The 24,021-nt window shown below is 40.2% G+C and overlaps 1 protein-coding gene across 5 annotated transcripts in view; it reads left to right on the top strand.

Annotated features, from left to right (window-relative positions):
* The window catches only part of ZYG11B (zyg-11 family member B, cell cycle regulator), a 198,561-nt gene that overhangs the window by 88,061 nt on the left and 86,479 nt on the right, over positions 1 to 24,021 (top strand). For all 5 annotated transcript variants that reach the window (XM_077149622.1, XM_077149623.1, XM_077149621.1 and 2 more), the window contains one exon: positions 21,533 to 22,287. In XM_077149622.1, the coding sequence (XP_077005737.1) occupies positions 21,533 to 22,287 (755 nt within the window). The remainder of the gene's footprint in view (positions 1 to 21,532; positions 22,288 to 24,021) is intronic.

The following is a 24,021-nucleotide window of genomic DNA, read 5'->3' as shown; positions in this document are numbered from 1 at the left end:
GAAATAAATGTCCAGGAGTGCAGTTACTGGGTTATATATTCATTTATTTGCCTCTGTTTATCCAGTAGCTCAGCATCATTTGTTGAAAAGGCTATTCTCTCTCCATTGAACTGCTTTTTACTTTTGTCAAAAATAGTTAGGCATTGGGTGGGCAACAGTGGCTCACTGGCAGAGTTCTCACCTGCCATACTGGAGATCTGGGTTTGATTCCTGGAGCCTACCCATGTCAAAAAGAACAAAACAAAACAAAAAAATAGCTGTAATTGTATAGGTTTCTTTCTTGGTTCTCTATTCTGTTTTATTGATCTATATGTCTGTTCTTCCACCAGCGATTCTGCCCTCTTTATTCTTTCTTTTTCAAAATTGTTGTATCTCTTCTTGTTCCTTTGCCTTTCTGTATAAATTTTAGAATATATCTGCAAACATTCCTTCTGGAATATTGATAGGAATTACACTAAACTTGAATGTCAGTTTGGGTAGAATTGACGCCTTTATACTATGCTCGGTCTCCCAATCCGTTTATGTAGAACTATTTTGATTTCCTATGTCTTTGTTTTCTAGCTAACAGTATACAAAAAAAATTCCTTACATGTTTTGATTTACATCTAAGTATATCATTTCTTTTTGAGTAATTATAAATGATACTGTATTTTTAATTTTGATGTTCAGATGTTCACTGCTAGTATAGAAGTAAAATTGATTTTTTATGTTTATTTCATATTCTGTGACCTTGCTGAATTAACTTATTAGTTTTAGGAGGTTTTTTCCTTTTTGTAGATGCCTTGGGCTTTCCATTTTATCATGAATAAGTATTGAATTTTGTCATGTGCTTTTTTTCTACACCCATAGACAATCAACTTTATTTCTTTCTTTCTGACCAGCATAGTTTTTATTTCCTTTTCTTGCCTTATTGCACTAACTAGAACTTCCAACGCTATGTGAGTAAGACTGGCTAAAATTATACATCCTTCCGTTGTTCCCTCTCTTATAGGGAAAACATTCAGTTTTCCACCATTAATTGTAATATTAGCTATAGATTTTCAAATGTTAAATCAGCCTTACAACTCTGGAATACCATGTAGTCAGGTGTATAATTATTTTAATATATTGGTGAATTGGTCTATAATCCATCCATTTTTCCTCTCTTTATTCTGAGCTCTTTGAAAAATTCAGATGCCTGGCTTCATCCTAGGCTTATTGAATCAGAATCGCCAAGCAGTCTGAGCAGGGTTTTGTTCTAAATGCTCCATAAGTGTTCTGATGTTTCTGAAAAAATTCCATGTTTCAAGGGTTGTCTTGGGGTCAAGCTTTCTGGCCGCAGCAAGGCATGAGGGCTACTGCTTCTCCATTCCCAACGGACCTGTATTAGTTTGCTGAAGCTGCCAGAATGCAATATACCAGAAATGGAATGGGTTTTATAAAGGGAGTTTTTTTAATTGCAAGTTTACAGTTCTGAGGCTATGAAAATGTCCATATTAAGGCACCAACAGGGGGTTACCTTCAGTCAAGAAAGGCTGATCCTGTCTGAAACACCTCTATCAGCTTGGAAGACATGCGGCTAGTGTCTACTAGTCTTTGTTCCTGGTTCTATTCATTCCAGCTTCTAATGCCAGGAGTTTCCTTTGGAAGTATCTGTGGGTTTTCACTTAGCTGCTCTAGGACACAACTCTGTGTTCTGGCTTGTTTAGCATCTCATGGGAAGGCACATGGTGATGTCTGCTATTCTTTGCCTGTGTCTAGGCATTTGCTCTCTCTGTTGGCACACCAAGCATCACCAAACATATGTGTCTGTCAGTTCTGATGCAACTGTTCTCCAAGTGTCTGCATTTGAGGTTTCTCCAAAATATTTCCCTCTTTAAAGGACTCTGGTAAACTAATTAAGACCCACCTTGAAGTCACATCTACATTTAATCATAAAGCGACACCCACAATTGGGTGTGTCACATCTCGAAGGAAGTAATCTAGCCAAAATGTTATACCCACAACTAGGTACAACAGGTATGTCAAATCTCCATGGAAACAATCTATATTTCCCATTCTAAACAATAGGTCTGACTCCAGAAGATTGGATCAGGACTAAAACATGACTTTTCTGGGGTACATAATAGTTTGAAACTGGCACACCTTTGTTTTGATATCCGGGTAATACTAGCTTCATTATATCAATTGGGAAATGTTCAGTCCTCTTCTATTTCTATTTCTCTCTCTCTCTCTCTCTCTCTTTTTTTTTTTTTTTTGCATGGGAGGCACTGGGAATTGAACCTGGGTCTCTGGCATGGCAGGCAAGAATTCTGCCTGCTGAGCCACCATGGCCCGCCCCCATCTCTATTTTATTTTAAGAGATTGTGTAGAATTGGTGTTAATTCTTTAAACATTTAGTAGACTTCTCTACTGAAACCATCAGTCCCTGAAGATTTCTTTTTTTCGAGCTTTAAAGTTATGAATTCAATTTCCTGTATCGTTACAAAGCTGTTCAAATGACGTATTTCATCTTGGATGAGTTGCGGTAGTTTGTATTTTTTGAGCAATTAGTTCATTCATCTAAAGTGGCATATTTATGTATATGAGTTGTTTGTAGTATTTCTTTACCTTTTAGTTGTCTGTACAGTTTGTATGATATCCCATGTTTTATTTCTGTTACAGTTAATTTGTGTCTTTGTCTTTTTTTGTGTCAGTCTTCCTATAGATTATTTAATTGACTTTTTTTATTAATTAACAGAAAAAAAGAAATTAACCCAACATTTAGAAATCATACCATTCTACATATGCAATCAGTAATTCTTAACATCATCACATAGATGCCTGATCATCGTTTCTTAGTACATTTGCATCGGTTTAGAAGAACTAGCAACACAACAGAAAAAGATATAGAATGTTAATATAGAGAAAAAAAATAAAAGTAATAATAATAGTAAAAAACAAACAAAAAAACAAAAAACCTATAGCTCAGATGCAGCTTCATTCAGTGTTTTAACATGATTACTTTACAATTAGGTATTATTGTGCTGTCCATTTTTGAGTTTTTGTATCTAGTCCTGTTGCACAGTCTGTATCCCTTCAGATCCAATTACCCATTATCTTACCCTGTTTCTAACTCCTGCTGGACTCTGTTACCAATGACATATTCCAAGTTTATTCTCGAATGTCCGTTCACATCAGTGGGACCATACAGTATTTGTCCTTTAGTTTTTGGCTGGACTCACTCAGCATAATGTTTTCTAGGTCCATCCATGTTATTACATGCTTCATAAGTTTATCCTGTCTTAAGGCTGCATAATATTCCATCGTATGTATATACCACAGTTTGTTTAGCCATTCTTCTGTTGATGGACATTTTGGCTGTTTCCATCTCTTTGCAATTGTAAATAAGGCTGCTATAAACATTGGTGTGCAAATGTCCGTTTGTGTCTTTGCCCTTAAGTCCTTTGAGTAGATACCCAGCAATGGTATTGCTGGGTCGTATGGCAATTCTATATTCAGCTTTTTGAGGAACCGCCAAACTGCCTTCCACAGTGGTTGCACCATTTGACATTCCCACCAACAGTGGATAAGTGTGCCTCTTTCTCCGCATCCTCTCCAGCACTTGTCATTTTCTGTTTTGTTGATAATGGCCATTCTGGTGGGTGTGAGATGATATCTCATTGTGGTTTTGATTTGCATTTCTCTAATGGCCAGGGACATTGAGCATCTCTTCATGTGCCTTTTGGCCATTTGTATTTCCTCTTCTGAGAGGTGTCTGTTCAAGTCTTTTTTCCCATTTTGTAATTGGGTTGGCTGTCTTTTTGTTGTTGAGTTGGACAATCTCTTTATAAATTCTGGATACTAGACCTTTATCTGATATGTCATTTCCAAATATTGTCTCCCATTGTGTAGGCTGTCTTTCTACTTTCTTGATGAAGTTCTTTGATGCACAAAAGTGTTTAATTTTGAGGAGCTCCCATTTATTAATTTCCTTCTTCAGTGCTCTTGCTTTAGGTTTAAGGTCCATAAAACTGCCTCCAATTGTAAGTTTCATAAGATATCTCCCAACATTTTCCTCTAACTGTTTTATGGTCTTAGACCTAATGTTTAGATCTTTGATCCATTTTGAGTTAACTTTTGTATAGGGTGTGAGATATGGGTCTTCTTTCATTCTTTTGCATATGGATATCCAGTTCTCTAGGCACCATTTATTGAAGAGACTGTTCTGTCCCAGGTGAGTTGGCTTGACTGCCTTATCAAAGATCAAATGTCCATAGATGAGAGGGTCTATATCTGAGCACTCTATTCGATTCCATTGGTCGATATATCTATCTTTATGCCAATACCATGCTGTTTTGATCACTGTGGCTTCATAATATGCCTTAAAGTCAGGCAGCGCGAGACCTCCAGCTTCGTTTTTTTTCCTCAAGATGTTTTTAGCAATTCGGGGCACCCTGCCCTTCCAGATAAATTTGCTTATTGGTTTCTCTATTTCTGAAAAATAAGTTGTTGGGATTTTGATTGGTATTGCATTGAATCTGTAAATCAATTTAGGTAGGATTGACATCTTTACTATATTTAGTCTTCCAATCCATGAACACGGTATGCCCTTCCATCTATTTAGGTCTTCTGTGATTTCTTTTAACAGTTTTTTGTAGTTTTCTTTATATAGGTTTTTTGTCTCTTTAGTTAAATTTATTCCTAGGTATTTTATTCTTTTAGTTGCAATTGTAAATGGGATTCGTTTCTTGATTTCCTCCTCAGCTTGTTCATTACTAGTGTATAGTTATGCTACAGATTTTTGAATGTTGATCTTGTAACCTGCTACTTTGCTGTACTCATTTATTAGCTCTAGTAGTTTTGTTGTGGATTTTTCCGGGTTTTCGACATACAGTATCATATTGTATGCAAACAGTGATAGTTTTACTTCTTCCTTTCCAATTTTGATGCCTTGTATTTCTTTTTCTTGTCTAATTGCTCTGGCTAGAACCTCCAACACAATGTTGAATAATAGTGGTGATAGTGGACATCCTTGACTTGTTCCTGATCTTAGGGGGAAAGTTTTCAATTTTTCCCCATTGAGGATGATATTAGCTGTGGGTTTTTCATATATTCCCTCTATCATTTTAAGGAAGTTCCCTTGTATTCCTATCTTTTGAAGTGTTTTCAACAGGAAAGGATGTTGAATCTTGTCAAATGCCTTCTCTGCATCAATTGAGATGATCATGTGATTTTTCTGCTTTGATTTGTTGATATGGTGTATTACATTAATTGATTTTCTTATGTTGAACCATCCTTGCATACCTGGGATGAATCCTACTTGGTCATGATGTATAATTCTTTTAATGTGTTGTTGGACGATTTGCTAGGATTTTATTGAGGATTTTTGCATCTATATTCATTAGAGAGATTGGTCTGTAGTTTTCTTTTTTTGTAATATCTTTGCCTGGTTTTGGTATGAGGGTGATGTTGGCTTCATAGAATGAATTAGGTAGTTTTCCCTCCACTTCGATTATTTTGAAGAGTTTGAGGAGAGTTGGTATTAATTCTTTCTGGAATGTTTGATAGAATTCACATGTGAAGCCGTGTGTTCCTGGACTTTTCTTTTTAGGAAGCTTTTGAGTGACTAATTCAATTTCTTTACTTGTGATTGGCTTGTCAAGGTCATCTATTTCTTCTTGAGTCAAAGTTGGTTGTTCATGTCTTTCCAGGAACCCGTCCATATCATCTAAATTGTTGTATTTATTAACGTAAAGTTGTTCATAGTATCCTGTTATTACCTCCTTTATTTCTGTGAGGTCAGTAGTTATGTCTCCTCTTTCATTTCTGATCTTATTTATTTGCATCCTCTCTCTTCTTCTTTTGTCAATCTTGCTAAGGGTCCATCAATCTTATTGATTTTCTCATAGAACCAACTTCTGGTTTTATTGATTTTCTCTATTGTTTTCATGTTCTCAATTTCATTTATTTCTGCTCTAATCTTTGTTATTTCTTTCCTTTTGCTTGCTTTGGGATTAGTTTGCTGTTCTTTCTCCAGTTCTTCCGAGTGGACAGTTAATTCCTGCATTTTTGCCTTTTCTTCTTTTCTGATATAGGCATTTAGGGCAATAAATTTCCCTCTTAGCACTGCCTTTGCTGCGTCCCATAAGTTCTGATATGTTGTGTTTTCGTTTTCATTCGCCTCGAGGTATTTAATAATTTCTCTTGCAATTTCTTCCTTGACCCACTTGTTGTTTAAGAGTGTGTTGTTGAGCCTCCACGTATTTGTGAATTTTCTGGCACTCCGCCTATTATTGATTTCCAACTTCATTCCTTTATGATCTGAGAAAGTGTTGTGTATGATTTCAATCTTTTTAAATTTGTTAAGACTTGCTTTGTGACCCAGCATATGGTCTATCTTTGAGAATGATCCATGAGCACTTGAGAAAAAGGTGTATCCTGCTGTTGTGGGATGTAATGTCCTATAAATGTCTGTTAAGTGTAGCTCATTTATAGTAATATTCAGATTCTCTATTTCTTTATTGATCCTCTGTCTAGATGTTCTGTCCATTGATGAGAATGGTGAATTGAAGTCTCCAACTATTATGGTATATGTGTCTATTTCCCTTTTCAGTGTTTGCAGTGTATTCCTCACGTATTTTGGGGCATTCTGGTTCGGTGCATAAATATTTATGATTGTTATGTCTTCTTGTTGAATTGTTCCTTTTATTAGTATATAGTGTCCTTCTTTGTCTCTTTTAACTGTTTTACATTTGAAGTCTAATTTGTTGGATATTAGTATAGCCACTCCTGCTCTTTTCTTGTTGTTATTTGCATGAAATATCTTTTCCCAACCTTTCACTTTCAACCTTTGTTTATCTTTGGGTCTAAGATGTGTTTCCTGTAGACAGCATATAGAAGGATCCTGTTTTTTAATCCATTCTGCCAGTCTATGTCTTTTGATTGGGGAATTCAGTCCATTAACATTTAGTGTTTTACTGTTTGGATAATATTTTCCTCTACCGTTTTTCCTTTTGTATTATATATATCATATCTGACTTTCCTTCTTTCTACACTCTTCTCCATACCTCTCTCTTCTGTCTTTTCATATCTGACTCTAGTGCTCCCTTTAGTATTTCTTGCAGAGCTGGTCTCTTGGTCACAAATTCTCTCAGTGACTTTTTGTCTATAAATGTTTTAATTTCTCCCTCATTTTTGAAGGACAATTTTGCTGGATATAGGAGTCTTGATTGGTAGTTTTTCTCTTTTAGTAATTTAAATATATCATCCCACTGTCTTCTAGCTTCCATGGTTTCTGCTGAGAAATCTACACATAGTCTTATTGGGTTTCCCTTGTATGTGATGGATTGTTTTTCTCTTGCTGCTTTCAAGATCCTCTCTTTCTCTTTGACCTCTGACATTCTAACTATTAAGTGTCTTGGAACACGCCTATTTGGGTCTAATCTCTTTGGGGTTTGCTGCACTTCTTGAATCTGTAATTTTAGGTCTTTCATAAGAGTTGGGAAATTTTCAGTGATAATTTCTTCCATTAGTTTTTCTCCTCCTTTTCCCTTCTCTTCTCCTTCTGGGACACCCACAACACGTATATTTGTGTGGTTCATATTGTCCTTGAGTTCCCTGGTACCCTGTTCAAATTTTTCCATTCTTTTCCCGATAGTTTCTGTTTCTTTTTGGAATTCACATGTTCCATCCTCCAAATCACTAATTCTATCTTCTGTCTCTTTAAATCTATCATTGTAGGTATCCATTGTTTTTTCCATCTTTTCTACTTTATCTTTCACTTCTATAAGTTCTGTGATTTGTTTTTTCAGTTTTTCTATTTCTTCTTTTTGTTCAGCCCATGTCTTCTTCATGTCCTCCCTCAATTTATCGATTTCGTTTTTGAAGAGGTTTTCCATTTCCGTTCATATATTCAGCATTAGTTGTCTCAGCTCCTGTATCTCATTTGAACTATTGGTTTGTTCCTTTGACTGGGCCATATTTTCAATTTTCTGAGCGTGATCCGTTATCTTCTGCTGGCGTCTGGGCATTTCGTCAGATTTCCCTGGGTGTTGGACCCAACAGGTTGAAAGATTTTTCTGTGAAATATCTGGGTTCTGTTTTTCTTATCCTGCCCATTAGGTGGCGCTCGTGGCACACGTTTGTCTGTGGGTCCCACCAGTAAAAGTTGCTGTGGGTCCTTTAACTTTGGAAAACTCTCACCGTGGGGGAGGTTCGCCATCCGACGCGGCTTTGAAGAGTGCCAGCCGGCCCGGGGGTCCGAATGCGGGGAGGGTCGCCGGCCGCCGCAGCCCGGGAGAGCGCCCGACCGTATTTCCTAGTTGGCCCAGGGCGCCAAGCGTGACGGGAGGACACCAGCCGCTGCAGCCCGGGAGAGTGCACCGTTCCCATCCGGAACGGGGAGTCACGTGTTTGGAAGGGGCCCCCCCCGGTCACCGTTCTCCGCAGCCTGGGGATTTCCAATCCAGTTTTCTCAGCTGGTCTGGGGGGCCGCGCGTGGTGGCAGTGCCAGCTGCCGTGGCTTGAGGGGACCACCTGCCCAATTCTGCCAGCTGGCCCGGGAAGGAGGTGGGGAGGGACTCCGGTCGCTTGCCACCCCGCCTGGGGAAGCCCCCGCCCCTCGGCGATCTCACCGGAGCGGGTTCTCCCAGCCAGTCAGCCGTTCCAGGATGGGGTACGCTGTCTTTTTGATCTCTGTCGTGGCTCCCGGAGCTGTTCTGTATCGTTTCTACTCCGCTAATAGCTGTTCTGGAGGAGGAAAGGTGAGGATGGCAAAGCTGCCGAGGACGGTGGCGGAGGAGCTGGTGAAGGCAGTAGATGGCACGGTGGTGGTTGGAGAGCCGCTGGAGTAGGAGGAGAAAGGGAAGGATAAGATGGCGGATGGAGAGCCACCGAAGCAGAAGGGGAAAGAGAAGGGCAAGATGGCGGCGGGCGCGCCGGCAGAGAAGGGGGAAGAGGAGGACTTGATGGCGGCGGGAGCACCTCCGGCGGAGAAAGAGGAAGAGGAGGGCTAGATGGCAGTGGGAGCGCGGCGGAGAAAGAGGAAGAGGAGGGCTAGATGGCAGCAGGAGCGCCAGCGGAGAAGGGGGAAGAGGAGGGCTAGATGTCGGCGGGAGCGCCTCCGCCGGAGAAAGAGGACGAGGAGGGCTAGATGGCGGTGGGAGCGAGGTGGAGAAAGAGGAAGAGGAGGGCTAGATGGTGGCAGGAGCCCCGGCGGAGAAGGGGGAAGAGGAGGGCTAGATGGCGGGGGGAGCGCCTCCGGCGGAGAAAGAGGACGAGGAGGGCTAGATGGCGGTGGGAGCGCCGGTGGAGAAAGAGGAAGAGAAGGGTAGATGGCGGCGGGAGTGCCGGCGGAGGAGGGCTAGATGGCGGCGAGAGCGCCGGCGCAGAAGGGCGAAGAGGATGGCTAGATGGCAGCTGGAGCGCCTCCGGCGGAGAAAGAGGAAGAGGAGGGCTAGATGGCGGCAGGAGCGCCGGTGGAGAAAGAGGAAGAGAAGGGCTAAATGGCGGCGGGAGTGCCAGCGGAGAATGGGGAAGAGGAGGGCTAGATGGCGGCGGGAGCGCCTCCGGCGGAGAAAGAGGGGGTACACTGTCTTTTTGATCTCTGCCGTGGCTCCGGGAGCTGTTCTGTATCATTTCTACTCCCCTAGTAGCTGTTCTGGAGGAGGAACTAAGATCCGCGCGTCTTCCTATGCCGCCATCTTCTCCGGAAGTCTAATTTAATTGACTTTTAAATTAAATTCTTAATTTAAATTTTAAAGAGCTTAAATATAAGCTCTTTGTTTCATTGATTTTCTCTATTTTTCTGTTTTCAATTTCATGGATTTCTGCGTTTGTTGTTTTTATTTCTTCCCTTCTACTTGCTTTGGCTTTATTTTGTGCTTATTCTTCTAAACTCTTTTTTTGGGTGCTTGGATTATCGATATAAGATTTCTCATCTTTTCTAATGCCAGCATTTAGTTATGTACCTTTCCATGCCAGTACTAGTTCAGTTGTTTGCCATACATTTTGATATGCTGTACTTTCATTTTCTTTCTTATAAGTGTATTTTGTTTAATTTCCCTTGAGACTTCCTCTGTGATTTATGGATTATTTAGAAGTGTGTTGTTTAGTTTTGAAGTGTTTGGAGATTTCCCTGTTTTCTTCTTGTCAGTGATTTTTAGTTTGATTCCATTGTGGTTGGATAACTCACTGTATATGATTTTAATTTGTTGAAGTTTATGACTCAGGATATGGTCTATTTCATTATTATGATTTTTTTTTTTCACAAAGGGGAGGCTCCAGGAATCAAACCCAGGTCTCTGGCATGGCAGACAAGAATTCTGCCACTTATCCACCGTTACACTGCCTGTATTAGTTAGGGTTCTCTAGAGAAATAGAATCAACAAGGAACACTTGCAAATATAAAATTTATAAAAGTGTCTCACGTGACCGCAGGAACACAGAGTCCAAAATCCACAGGGCAGGCTGTGAAGCCAACGACTCCGATTGATGGTCTGGATGAACTCCACAGGAGAGGCAGGAATGGAACCTGTCTCCTCTGAGTCCTCCTTAAAATGCTTCCTGTGATTAGATTTAGCATCACTCATTGTAGAAGACACTCCCCTTTGGCTGATTACAAATGGAATCAGCTGTGGATGCAGCTGATGTGATCATGACCTAATCCTATGAAATGTCCTCATTGCAACAGACAGGCCAGCACTTGCCTAATCAGATAAGCAGGTACCATAACTTGGCCAAGTTGACACATGTCCCTAACCATGACAGTCCACCCCTTGTCAACTTGGCACCTATATATATATATCACTTTAAACCATACTTAATTTCCAAATGAAAACAAATAAGCACACATTTTTTTTTTTTATTTTACCTGACAATACTCAATTGTCCTGCATATAACTGGAAACACATTAAATCTCTCTAGAGTAGGGTGCAAATCCTTGGGCAACATTCATTCTTAAACTTGATCTCTTACAACTTAAATAGTATAACATGAACAAAACAGCATTACAGTCCTTGTTTCTGTAACTGATCACGTGGTCAAAGTTCATATTTATCACTACCTTCTTCCACTACCCATTCCATGTTCCCTTTACCCTCAGCAAGCACTTCAGCTGGCCGTGGTTCTTTGCCTGGTGGGATGACCCAATCCTTCATTCCTGAAGTTTCAGAGCCAGTAGTAGTCCTGACTGGATTGTGTTGTTGCAGTTTTGCATTAATTTTAATCACAGGGCATGGTAGTACTAATAGACGCCCTAGGGGATCTCCTATATTCCAAGAAAACTCTTCTTTACTTCAATTATGTAGTTGCAGTCCTATTTCTTTCTCATAGTCAGGGTCAATTACCCCAGACAATAATGTAATCCCCTTCTTGGCTTGTTGATCCAGAGGCATAAGTAGCCCAAAGTGACCATCGTGGCAATCTTAACTTCCAGTTCAGTGGTATCACTGTTGTTTCTCCTGGAGGAAGCACACCCCGTTTTGGAACTAAAACCTGTAGACCAGCAGAACTCAGGGTAGCAGGGACAGGAAGCAAAAATTTTCCTAGTGGATCACTAGGGGTAATAGTGAGTGGTGCCACAACCATTTCCGCCCCTTGGTTCCTGGACCCATGGATTCTGGCTATGGGAGAAACAGCACCGTACAGCGGACGCTGATTCAGAGCATACACAGCTTCCTGGAGAACATTACCCTAGCCTTTCAAGTTTTTGCCACGTAGTTGGCACCGTAATTGAGTTTTCAAAAGGCCATTCCACCGTTCTATCAATCCAGCTGCTTCTGGATGATGCAGAACATGGTAAGATCAGAGAATTCCATGAGCATGCACCCATTCCCTCACATCATTTGCTGTGAAGTGTGTTCCTTGATCCAAAGCAATGCTATGTGGAATACCATGACAATGGATAAGGCATTCTGTAAGCCCACCTATGGTAGTTTTGGCAGAAGCGTTGCGTGCAGGGAAAGCAAACCCATATCCAGAGTATGTGTCTATTCCAGTTAGAATAACTCGCTGCCCCTTCCATGAAGGGAGTGGTCCAATGTAATCAACCTGCCACCGTGTAGCTGGCTGGACACCTCGGGGGACTGTGCCATATCGGGGGCTGAGTGTGGGTCTCTGCTGCTGGCAGATTGGGCACTCAGCAGTGGCTGTAGCCAGGTCAGCCTTGGTGAGTGGAAGTCCATGTTGCTGAGCCCATGCATAACCTCCATCCCTACCACCGTGACCACTTTGTTCATGAGCCCATTGGGCAATGACAGGAGTTGCTGGGGAAAGAGGCTGACTGGTATCCACAGAACGGGTCATCTTATCCACTTGATTATTAAAATCTTCCTCTGCTGAAGACACCCTCTGGTGTGCATTCACATGGGATACAAATATCTTCATGTTTTTAGCCCACTCAGAAAGGTCTGCCACATACGTCTTCCCCAGACCTCTTTGTCACCAATTTTTGAATTATGGTCTTTCCAAGTCCCTGACCATCCAGCCAAACCATTAGTAACAGCCCATGTGTCAGTATACAAATGCATCTCTGGCCAGTTTTCCTTCCAAGCAAAATGAACAACCAGGTGCACTGCTCGAAGTTCTGCCCACTGAGAAGATTTCTCCTCACCACTGTCCTTCAAGGACACCCCAGAAAAGGGTTGTAATGCTGCAGCTGTCCACTTTCAGGTGGTACCTGCATATCGTGCTGAATCATCTGTACACCAGGCCCAAGTTTTCTCTTCCTCAGTCAATTCACTGTAAGGAACTCCCCAAGAGGCCATAGCTCTGGTCTGGGAAAGAGAAGGTAATGTGGCAGCAGGAGTGGAAACCATGGGCATTTGTGCCACTTCTTCATGTAACTTACTTGTGCCTTCAGGACCTGCTCTCGCTCTATCTCATATATACCATTTCCATTTTACAATAGAGTACTGCGGTGCATGCCCAACTTTATGGCTTGGTGGGTCAGAGAACACCCAACTCATGATAGGCAACTCAGGTCTCATGGTAACTTGGTAGCCCATGGTTAAGTGTTCAGTCTCTACTAAGACCCAGTAGCAGACCAAAAGCTGTTTCTCAAATGGAGAGTAGTTATCTGCAGCAGATGGTAAGGCTTTGCTCCAAAATCCTAAGGTTCTGTGTTGTGATTCTCCTATAGGGACCTGCCAAAGGCTCCAGACAGCATCTCTATTTGCACTGACATTTCCAGCACCATTGGATCTGCTGGATCATGCGGCCCAACTGGCAGAGCAGCTTTTACAGCTGCCTGGACCTGTTGCAGAGCCTCCTCTTATTCAGGTCCCCACTCAAAATTAGCAGCTTTTCTGGTCACTCGATAAATGGGCCAGAGTAGCACACCCAAATGAGGAATATGTTGTTGCCAAAATCCAAAAAGACCAACTAGGCATTGTACCTCTTTTTTGGTTGTGGGAGGGGCCAGATGCAGCAACTTATCCTTCACCTTAGAAGGGATATCTCGACATGCCACACACCACTGGACACCTAGAAATTTACTGAGGTGGAAGGACCCTGTATTTTTGTTGGATTTATCTCCCATCCTCTGACACGCAAATGCCTTACCAGTAAATCTAGAGTAGTTGGTACTTCTTGCTCACTAGGTCCAATCAACATGATATCATCAATAAAATGGACCAGTGCGATGTCTTGTGGGAGGCAGAAACGATCAAGGTCTCTGCGAACAAGATTTATGACATAGGGCTGGAATGTTGATATACCCCTGAGGTAGGACAGTGAAAGTATATTGCTGACCTCGCCAGCTGAAAGCAAACTGTTTCTGGTGGTCCTTACTAATAGCTATTGAGAAAAAAGCATTTGCCAGATCAGTAGCTGCATACCAGGTACCAGGGGATGTATTGATTTGCTCAAGTGATGATACTACATCTGGAACAGCAGCTGCAATTGGATTTACCACCAGGTTGAGCTTACAATATTCCACTGTCATTCTCCAAGACCCATCTGTTTTCTGCACAGGCCAAATAAGAGAGTTGAACGGGGATGTGGTGGGAATCACCACCCCTGCATCTTTCAAGTCCTTAAGAGTGGCAGTAATCTCTGCAGTCCCTCCAGGAGTACGGTATTGCTTCTGATTCACTATTTTGCTTGGTAGGGGCAGTTCTAGTGGCTTCCACTTGGCCTTTCCCACCATAATAGCCCTCATTGCACGAGTTAGAGAGCCAACGTGGGGATTCTGCCAGTTTTCTCAGTATATCTATGCCAATTATACATTCCGAAACTGGGGAAGTAACTACAGGATGGGTCTGGGGGCCCGCTGGACACACTGTGAGACGAACCTGATCTAAAACTCCATTGATCACCTGGCCTCCATAAGCCCCCCCTCTGACTGGTGGTCCAGAGTGACGTGTTGGGTCCCCTGGAATTAATGTCACTTCTGAACCAGAGTCTAATAATCCCTGAAATATCTGATCATTTCCTTATCCCCAGTGCACAGTTACCCTGGTAAAAGGCCGTTGGTCTCCTTGGGGAAGAGTTGGAGGAAGATTAACAGTATAAATTTGTGGCAGTGTAACAGGATTCTCCCCCAAAGGGACCTGGCCTCCCCTTCATTCTAGGGGCTCTGGGTCTATAAACCATCTCAAGTCTGGAAATTGATTAAGGGGCCGTGACTCTGTGTTTTTGTAATTCAGGTTAGACTTCTGTTCCCTTGACCTAGAACTCTTTTGTTTATACAGCTCCAACAAGAATTTAGTAGACTGCCCTTCTATTGTATTTCTAGGTACCCCATGATTTACTAGCCAATGCCACAAATCTCTGCGTGTCATATAATTTTGACGCCTCCTTTGAGTTTGCTGTCTATTATAATAGCCATGTCTACCCTGTCTTTGGTGATTAAGTGCTGCCACCTGGCTTCTGCCAACTCAGGATCCCGCAATCCCCATTGTGTTTAAGGATTCCAGCTCAGTGACAGCAGTTCCTACAGTAATATCTGACCTACAGAGAAGTGCAACCACAGAGCTCTTTAGGGATGATGGTGCTGGTCTCACAAATTTATTTCTCACTGTTCTGGTAAAAGGTACAGCCTCTGGACATTCCTGGGGTCGTAAGAGCAGGCTTTGCATGATAAATCCACTCTAACATTCCAATCTCTCTAAGCCTCTGGATCCCCTCATCTACATTATACCAGGGCAGTTCTGGCATTTCAACCTCAGGTAATGTTGGCCACCTTTTGATCCATGTTTCAACCAACCACCCAAACAAGCTGTTAACACCTTTTCTAACCACTCGAGCTATAACACTGAATGCAGAATCTCTGCTTAGTGGGCCCATATCAATAAATTCAGCCTGATCCAGCCTTATATTCCTCCCCCCATTATCCCACACTCTTAAAATCCATTGCCACACATATTCCCCTGATTTCTGTCTATATAAATTGGAAAACTAACACAGTTCTTTTGGAATATAACCTACCTCCTCATATGTGATACTTTTGTACCTCACCTTTAGGGGCGTGTTGGGACTTTAGTCTAGTTATAGGCCTGGAAGAAACGAGGGGTGGTGGGGGTGGGTCATGAAAAGAATTAGAAATATCTTCGAAGCCATTTCCTTCAGGGCCTTCATTTGCATTTTCCTCTGGTGAAATAGGATTAATCACTCTAGGGCTAATCCCTTCAGGAGGGGGTTGGGTGACCAATTCCTCAAGGCAGGCTGGAGGTGGGGTGGCTATGTCCTCAGGGCAGACTATTACAGGGTTCTCTAGAGAAGACTCAGCATGGCCTAGGGTTTCAACCTCACCCCCAACATCATTATCAATCCATATGTCACCATCCCATTTTTCAGGGTCCCACTCCTTTCCAATTAATGCCCTCACTTTAACGGCAGACACCATCCAAGACTAAGATTTCAGTTTACGTTGTAAAGTTGCTACTCTAACAGTAAGATTCTGAGTCTGATTTTCAGAGATCTCAAGTCTACGGCTACAGGAAATAAGATTTTCCTTCAGGATACTCATAGAAACGTCTACATCTTTCAGACGGCACTTAAGCTTCTCGTTTGAAGCCTTAAGCCCATCCCTTTCACCCCTTAATGTAGCCAGTGTATCTAAAAACAACCAGCCAACATCTCTATAACTCTTATTTCTACAAAACTCTGTAAAGGTGTCAAAAACATTATCCCCCAGAGTCTGGCTTCGTACAAGTGAAGTGTTAGGAGAATCGAATGATGATATTTTGACTATCTCCTTTGCTAAATCACTCCATGGATTGGGAGTGTCATTCTGATTATGGGAATCAGAGTTCTTAGTGTCTCTCAGTCCAGTCAGAGTAGAAAACAATTCATAAAAACCCATTTTTAAGATTCTGTTTCTTAAGAACCACTCCTGGTACCAAGATGTATTAGTTAGGGTTCTCTAGAGAAATAGAATCAGCAGTGAACACTTGCAAATATAAAATTTATAAAAGTGTCTCACGTGACCGCAGGAACACAGAGTCCAAAATCCACAGGGCAGGCTGTGAAGCCAACGACTCTGATGGATGGTCTGAATGAACTCACCAGCCGAAGCAGGAATGGAACCTGTCTCCTCTGAGTCCTCCTTAAAAGGCTTCCTGTGATTAGATTTAGCGTCACTCATTGTAGAAGACACTCCACTTTGGCTGATTACAAATGGAATCAGCTGTGGATGCAGCTGATGTGATCATGACCTAATCCTATGAAATGGCCTCATTGCAACAGACAGGCCAACACTTGCCCAATCAGATAAGCAGGTACCACAACTTGGCCAAGTTGACACATGTCCCTAACCATGACACTGCCCATGGTCTATTTTAGAGAATGTTCCATGGATACTGAGAAAAGAATGTGACTTCTGTTGAATAAAGTGATCTATTTAATGTCAGTTAGACTCGGTTGATAGCACTAAATTCTGTGTCCTTGCTGATATTCTAATTATTCTGTAGCCTGTTAGGGATGTTAAAGGCTCCAGTGATTTTGATTTTGTTCATTTTTCCATTCTGTTCTCTCAATTTTTCTTTGCATATTTTGCAGCATCTTTTATGGTATATACAACTTTAGGATTGTCATATCTTCTTAGTGGAGTGACCCTTTGTCGTTATGTACTATCCCTCTCTGTTTCTGGTAATTTTTTTTGCTCTGTAGTCTACTTTTTCAGATAGTAATATAGCCACACCTGCTTCCTTTTGAGTAATGTTTGCATGATATATCTTTTTCTATCATTTTAGTTTCATCCTACCTAAATTGTTATATTTGAAGTGAGTTTTTTGTAGATAGCATATAATTGGATCATATTTTAATCTAATCTTCTAATCTGTCTTTTAATTGATATATTTAGATCATTTACATTTAGTGTGATTATTTATATGTTAGGGCATAAGTCTGCCATTTTAATTTTTGTTTTTTGTTTTTTTTTTTCCTCTTTATTATTTTCCCTGGCTTCCTGTGCCTTGCTTGAACATTTTTTAGACTTCTGTTTTGATTTATCTATAGTATATTTTTAGTGTATCTTCTTATATAGCTTTTTTAGTTGTTGCTATAGATACCACATGATGTATGCATCATTTATAATAGTCTACTTGTGTTATCATTTTACCAGTTTGAGTGAAGTGTAAAACCTTACCTCCCTTTTATAGTGTAGTACCATCCTCCATTTATCATATAATTGTCTTAAATATTTCCTCTGCATATATTTAGAACCATATCAGAGTGTTATACTTTTTGCTTCTACCATCAAACATAATTTTGAAAACTCAAAAGAAGGTAGTAAATCAGTGGTGTGTACCCATATTTTGCATACAGTGTTCTTTCTTCCTTCTTGATGTTCCAAGGTTCCTTCTTTGATTGTTTCCTTTCTATTTAGAGAACTTTCTTGAGCCATTCTTTTAGGGAGTTCTGCTGGTAACAAATTTTCCTTCATTAGAGATTGTTTTGATTTCCCCTTTATTGCTGAAGGATATTTTGACTAGATATAGGATTCTGGGTTGGCAGTTCTTTTCTTTGACCACTTGACAAAGGTTTTGATGAGAGACTCACTGTTACTTGAATTGTTTTCTCCCTTTAGATAATGTATTTTTCTCTCTTGTTGGTTTCAAGATTTTTCTGTCAGTTTTCACTTGACTACAGTGTATCTAGGATTGAATTTATTTGGGCTTATGCTCTTTGGGATTCACTCAGGTTCTTGGCTCCATAGGTTTATGACCTTTGTCTAATTTGGCAAGTTTTCTTGGTTGTTATTTCCCAAGTATTTTTTTTAGCCCTACCTCTTTCTCCTCTCCTGCAGGGGCTCCATTGACTTTCCTTATAGTTTCTAGATCTGTGAGACTCCCCCCACCACATTTATTTTCTTTTTGTTGTTCAGATTGTATAAAGTCTTACTTTATCTTGTATTCACTAATTCTTTTCTCTGTGCCTTCTTCCATTTCTGCAAAAAAGACTGTTAGGATTTAAAATATATGTATTAGAGAAGTTGTAGGTTTATAGAAAAATCATGCAGAAAATATGAAGTTCTCATATTACCCACCCCCCAGACACATACATATACATACACAGTGTTTTCCCTGTTATTAACAGTCTCCATTTGTGTGTTACATTTGTTACAGTTGATGAAAGAATGTTATTATAATTGTATTATTTACAATAGTTCATAGTTTACATTAGGATTTTGTGTAACTTTAAGTCATCAGGTATTTCTCTTTTTTCTTTGGAGTTCTAATAACACCTTGCATTGATATGGAACATTTGCAATAATTGATAAAAACACATTTTTGTAACTACACAACTAGCTCTAGTCCATGGTTTAACTTAGAATTCACTGTTTGTGTTGTGACACTGTTGGGATTCTAATAGATATTGTGTTGAATCTGTAGATCTTATATATAATAGAACTGCCTTCTATATCTTTTTCTTGCCTAATTGCTCTGGCTAGAACTTCCAATACAGTGTTGATTAGCAACAGTGCAACTGAGCCTCTTTGCATTATTCCTGATCTTCGGGGAAAGCTTTCACCATTGAGTATGATGTTAGCAATGGTTTTTTCATAAATGCTCTTCACCATGTTGAGAGAGTTCCCTTTTATTCCTAGTTTTCTCAGTGTTTTTATCATGTAAAGATGTTTGATTCTCTGAGATACCTCATACCAATTGAGATGATCATGTAGTTTTCCCCTTCATTCTATTAATGTAGTATATTACATTGATTGAATTCTGTATGTTGAACCATCCTTGCAAGGAACAGTGGAGTTCTTAATACATAATTAATCCTTTCTTCCCACTGTGACCAGTTTTGCAAAGGTTGTTCTTAATTAATACTGTTTAATGATAAATAACTGCAAAATTCACTAGAGAGTATGTTTTAGTTTGCTAAAGCTGCCAAAATGCAGATACCATAAAATGGGCTGACTTTTAACAATGGGAATTTATTGGTTTGCAAGTTTACAGTCCTGAGGCCATGAAAATATGCAAATCAAGGCATTATCGAGATGATACCTTCTTCCTGCCAACAGGCTGCAGTGATCCTGGACTCATCTTTCAGATGGCAAGGCACGTGGTGGCATCTGCTAGTCTCTTCCTTTTCTTCTGAATTTTGTTGCTTCCAGTTTCTGGCTTCTGTAGCTACCTGTTTCTGTGGCTTTCTCTCTCTGCTTCTGTAGCTTACTCTGAATTTCATCCTCTTATAAAGGACTCCAGTAAGAGAATTAAGACCCATTGGGCTATTCCGCAACTGAAATAACGTAATCAAAAGGTCCCACCCACAAAAGGTTTACACTCTCAGGAATAGATTCACTTTAAGAACCTGATTTTCTGGGGTTTATTCAGCTTCAAACTACTACAGAATACTACCTCTTTTTAAAAAATACCTTCGTTCTCATTTAAGGGTGTTGCTGGAAGCCTGAGTTATAGCGCTAGGATAGGCTAGCTCCAGGTGTCAGTTTTTTCTTGATTCCAGGCTTTATTAACTTGCTCCCAAGTACTTAAGCACCCCAGACCATTCTTAGGCTACCTTTTATTGGCATGACTTTTAACTTCTTTCACAGTTCATGTTGTCTAGTTCATATGAGATACTGTTGAAATGTAGCTCTAAAGTGTCATTTATTTCTGGCTCTATTAGTTGAAAGACAGGTAGATCTATAAGGGACTTCAAGAGATTACTTTGTCTACTTTATTTGCATTTATCTGATAGGTAGGGGCTAAAATTACTGATCCTTTTAATAAGGTTTCTGATCTGGCTAGTGGTTTTTTTGTCATGGACTTGTATACAGTCCTCTTTTTCCCTTCTAGCTGCTTCAGAATATAGGAGGTTAGAGAGCTTAGATATTTTTATCATCACAATAGACTTTTTTCCTTCTTTTTTTTGTGAAAAATAACATATATATAAAAAAGCTAAAAAATTTCAAAGCACAGCACCACAATTAGTTGTAGAACATATTTCAGAGTTTGACATGGGTTACAATTCCACAATTTTAGGTTTTTACTTCTAGTTGCTCTAAAATACTGGAGACTAAAAGAGACATCAATTTAATGATTCAGCATTCATATTCATTTGTTAAATCCTATCTTCTCAATATAACTCCACCATCACCTTTGATCTTTCCATCCCTCTCTTTAGGGGTGTTTGGTCTCTGGCAATTCTAAATTTTTGATATTGGAAGGGTCTGTCACTAATACGGGGTAGGGAATGGAACTATCTGATGTTCTAGAGAGGCTGGGCTAGGTTTCAGGACTTATCTAGACCTGGGACCCATCTGGAGGTTGTAGGTTTCTGGAAAGTCACTCTAGTGCCTGGAACCTGTGTGGAATCTTATATATTATCCTAGGTGTTCTTTAGGATTGGCTGGAATGGTCCTGGTTTGGGGTGTGCAGGTTATGATAGGTAGCAAGGTCTACCTGAAGTTTGCGTAAGGGCAACCCTCAGAGTAGCCTCTCACTGCCTAGTGGTTTTAACAATGGATTTTAGGCATTATATATATATTAAATATATGTGTCTGTATATGTATTTGTGACCATAATGTGTCATAGTGAATTAAAGGGATAGGCTAGAAATGGATAGGTAACAAATTAATTCCTCATATCTAGCAGCTTAACACAAAGGTTTGTACCTCACTTATGGTATATAAACTGCAAGTTCATGAAGAGTTCTACTCCGTGATCACCCTAGGATCCAAGATCTTGAAGGCTTTACCCTCATATAGCTGTTTTTGAGAACTTAAAGCCCCCTCATTTGCTTTAGCATGAGAAGATAGCATGGAAAATCATGCCCTAGCTCTTAGATAACTTCAGCTTACAGCTCATTGGCCAGTTAGAAGGACCATCTAACTCCATAGAGGCTAGAGAAATGTAGCTTTCTGTCTATCCACAAACATACTAAGAACCAGATGTCAATGAATGGTAGTAACATCTACCACCATCCTGATTCTGCTGTTTGCTAGTCTGTGGTCTTTCTGAGCCCCAGTTTACTATCTATAAAATGTAGATGAATTCTTCACCTCGTGGCATTGTTTTGTATATTAAATGAGATATTTTTACATGGGGAAGCTTTGTAAATGTAAAGTATGATAGAAATTTTAGCTAACACTTTTCTGAAGTTAATTTTCTGCTTTTTCCTCAGGTCTACTGAATGATGGAACTGTGGGTATTTTTAGGGGCAACCAGATGCGCTTAAAGCGAGCTTGCATTCGCAAGGCAAAGATCTCTGCTGTTGCTTTCCGGAAAGCCTTCTGCCACCACAAATTAGTAGAACTTGATGCCACAGGTGTGAATGCTGACATCACGATTACAGACATCATCAGTGGTCTTGGCAGTAACAAGTGGATCCAGCAAAATCTCCAGTGCCTAGTGCTGAACTCGTTAACTCTGTCCCTTGAAGATCCTTATGAGCGGTGCTTTAGCCAGCTTTCTGGCCTTCGAGCTTTGAGCATCACCAATGTTCTCTTTTACAATGAAGACTTGGCTGAAGTTGCCTCATTGCCAAGATTAGAGAGCCTAGATATTTCTAATACCTCAATCACAGACATTACAGCTCTGCTGGCCTGTAAAGACCGACTCAAGTCTCTAACCATGCATCACTTGAAATGTTTAAAAATGACAACTACCCAGATACTGGATGTTGTTCGAGAACTAAAACATCTGAATCATCTTGACATTTCAGATGATAAGCAGTTTACATCAGACATAGCTCTTCGCTTACTAGAGCAGAAGGATATCCTACCCAACCTTGTCTCCCTGGATGTTTCTGGGAGAAAGCATGTGACAGATAAAGCTGTTGAAGCTTTTATACAACAACGGCCCAGCATGCAGTTTGTAGGTTTGCTGGCCACTGATGCTGGTTACTCTGAATTCCTCACAGGCGAAGGACATTTGAAGGTTAGACTTCAAAATGTATTATTTTTTCAAGCTGGTGTCTTAGTTGCACAAGACTCCATTAATATGAATGCCTACTGCTGTAGGGAACATGTTTATGGAATGGGATATGGTATAGTGGAGAGTCCTTGCTTTAGAGTCAGAGAATCTTAATTAAAATACCTGCTTACTTGCTTCATGACCCAGAACAAGGTCTGATGTAACTTTTTTAATTTTCTGTATTTGTAAAATAGATATCATTCCTACTTTGCGGAATTTGCTGAAGATAAATATATATAAAATTCAGGTCTCATAGTAGGTCCTGTATAAATTACAGTTTATGTTACGATGATAATGTTTAGATATTTTGTACCATTTAAACATACCATCCCTAATGGATCACTTTGAAGAAAGTAGGGAAACTCCTTGTTGAATGTAATCCCTAATTGTAGACCAAGTTTCCTGAGGAAACCTCTGCAGTATAAATAGTAAAATTTTGCTTTTCTTCAAGTTTGTCATACTTCATGGATTAAATTTGGTTTAACAAACATCTATTGGGCTTGGTACAGCTTGGGAGACAAAGGTAAAAAGATGTAGGCCCTGCCTCGAAGGAGCCTCTCTGCTAAGGAGTGGTGGTGATGAGATGATCACAAATGACCTTAAAGCCAAAAATTGATATAGTAGTAATTGCTGTAAGAGAACAGAAACATTTCTTAAGCCAGGTAGTTTGGGGCTTGATGGAGAAGAGAGTATCTGAATCAGACCTTGGAAGATAGGATTGTGACAGAAAAACTAATATTTTTCTAATGTATATTATATCCCATGCATGTTTTATATGATAGGTATAACTCCATTTTATAGACGAGAAAATATAGGCTTATAGGAATTATATGATTTACTTAGAGCCAATATTTATGGCCTTATATCATCTCATTCCAGAGCCTTATTTCCCCTCCCTTCTTGGTTCCCCACCACCATCCAGAGCATTTGCATATAAGCATCCTTTGTTCCTACCTGAAGCAGAGTCAGATAAGGCCCAGCAGTGGATATTGTTACCAAAATGACAAAGTATCTTTTCTGAGCAATTAACATTGGTCCCCCCCAAAAAAAGAAAATGAAAGGTTAGGGTTCCATTTGGCAGTACCTTTTAAACATTTTTAATATGATGTAGAAAAATATTTGGGGCCATTCTTTTTCATTTATTAATTCAGTAAATATTTATCCAGTGCCTCTATGCTCTAGGCCCTGGCTGGACATGGGGATTCGAGACTGAGCACAAACCTCATGGAGCTTATAATTTAGTGAGAGAGTCAGACATGAATCAAAAGTCACATACTATATGTGTGTGTGTATGTGTTTATATGTAAAATATATTTATATATTTTTATATATATATTAGTCTGTGTAGTACTAGGAATTCAAAAGATACACAGTGTTTTTTTTACATGAGAGTTTTACTGGGAGACTCAACTTAGTTTAAGACTTCTCTGAGTAATTGAGTTGAGATCTGAAGGATGAGTAGCTTAGTGCCAGCAGAGAGAATATATGCATAGGCTGTGTGGCCTGAAGGAGTTGAAAGAAGACCACTGTGGTTAGAACTCATCAGGAAAGAATCACAGGGAAATGAGTTGAAACTTCACAGGGAAATGAGTTGAAACTAGTGAAGTAGACTTGGCAGGTCTTATAAGCCAAGTGCTAGACAACATGCTAGGTTCATTAGAATATTCATAAAAATGGGAAGAACTTAGTTAACAGCCT

Source organism: Tamandua tetradactyla, chromosome 2 (assembly GCF_023851605.1).
Source record: "Tamandua tetradactyla isolate mTamTet1 chromosome 2, mTamTet1.pri, whole genome shotgun sequence".
In the NCBI taxonomy this organism is placed as follows: domain Eukaryota; kingdom Metazoa; phylum Chordata; class Mammalia; order Pilosa; family Myrmecophagidae; genus Tamandua; species Tamandua tetradactyla.
Note: the sequence above shows the minus strand (reverse complement) of the source record. Positions and strands in the feature narration are given on the sequence as shown.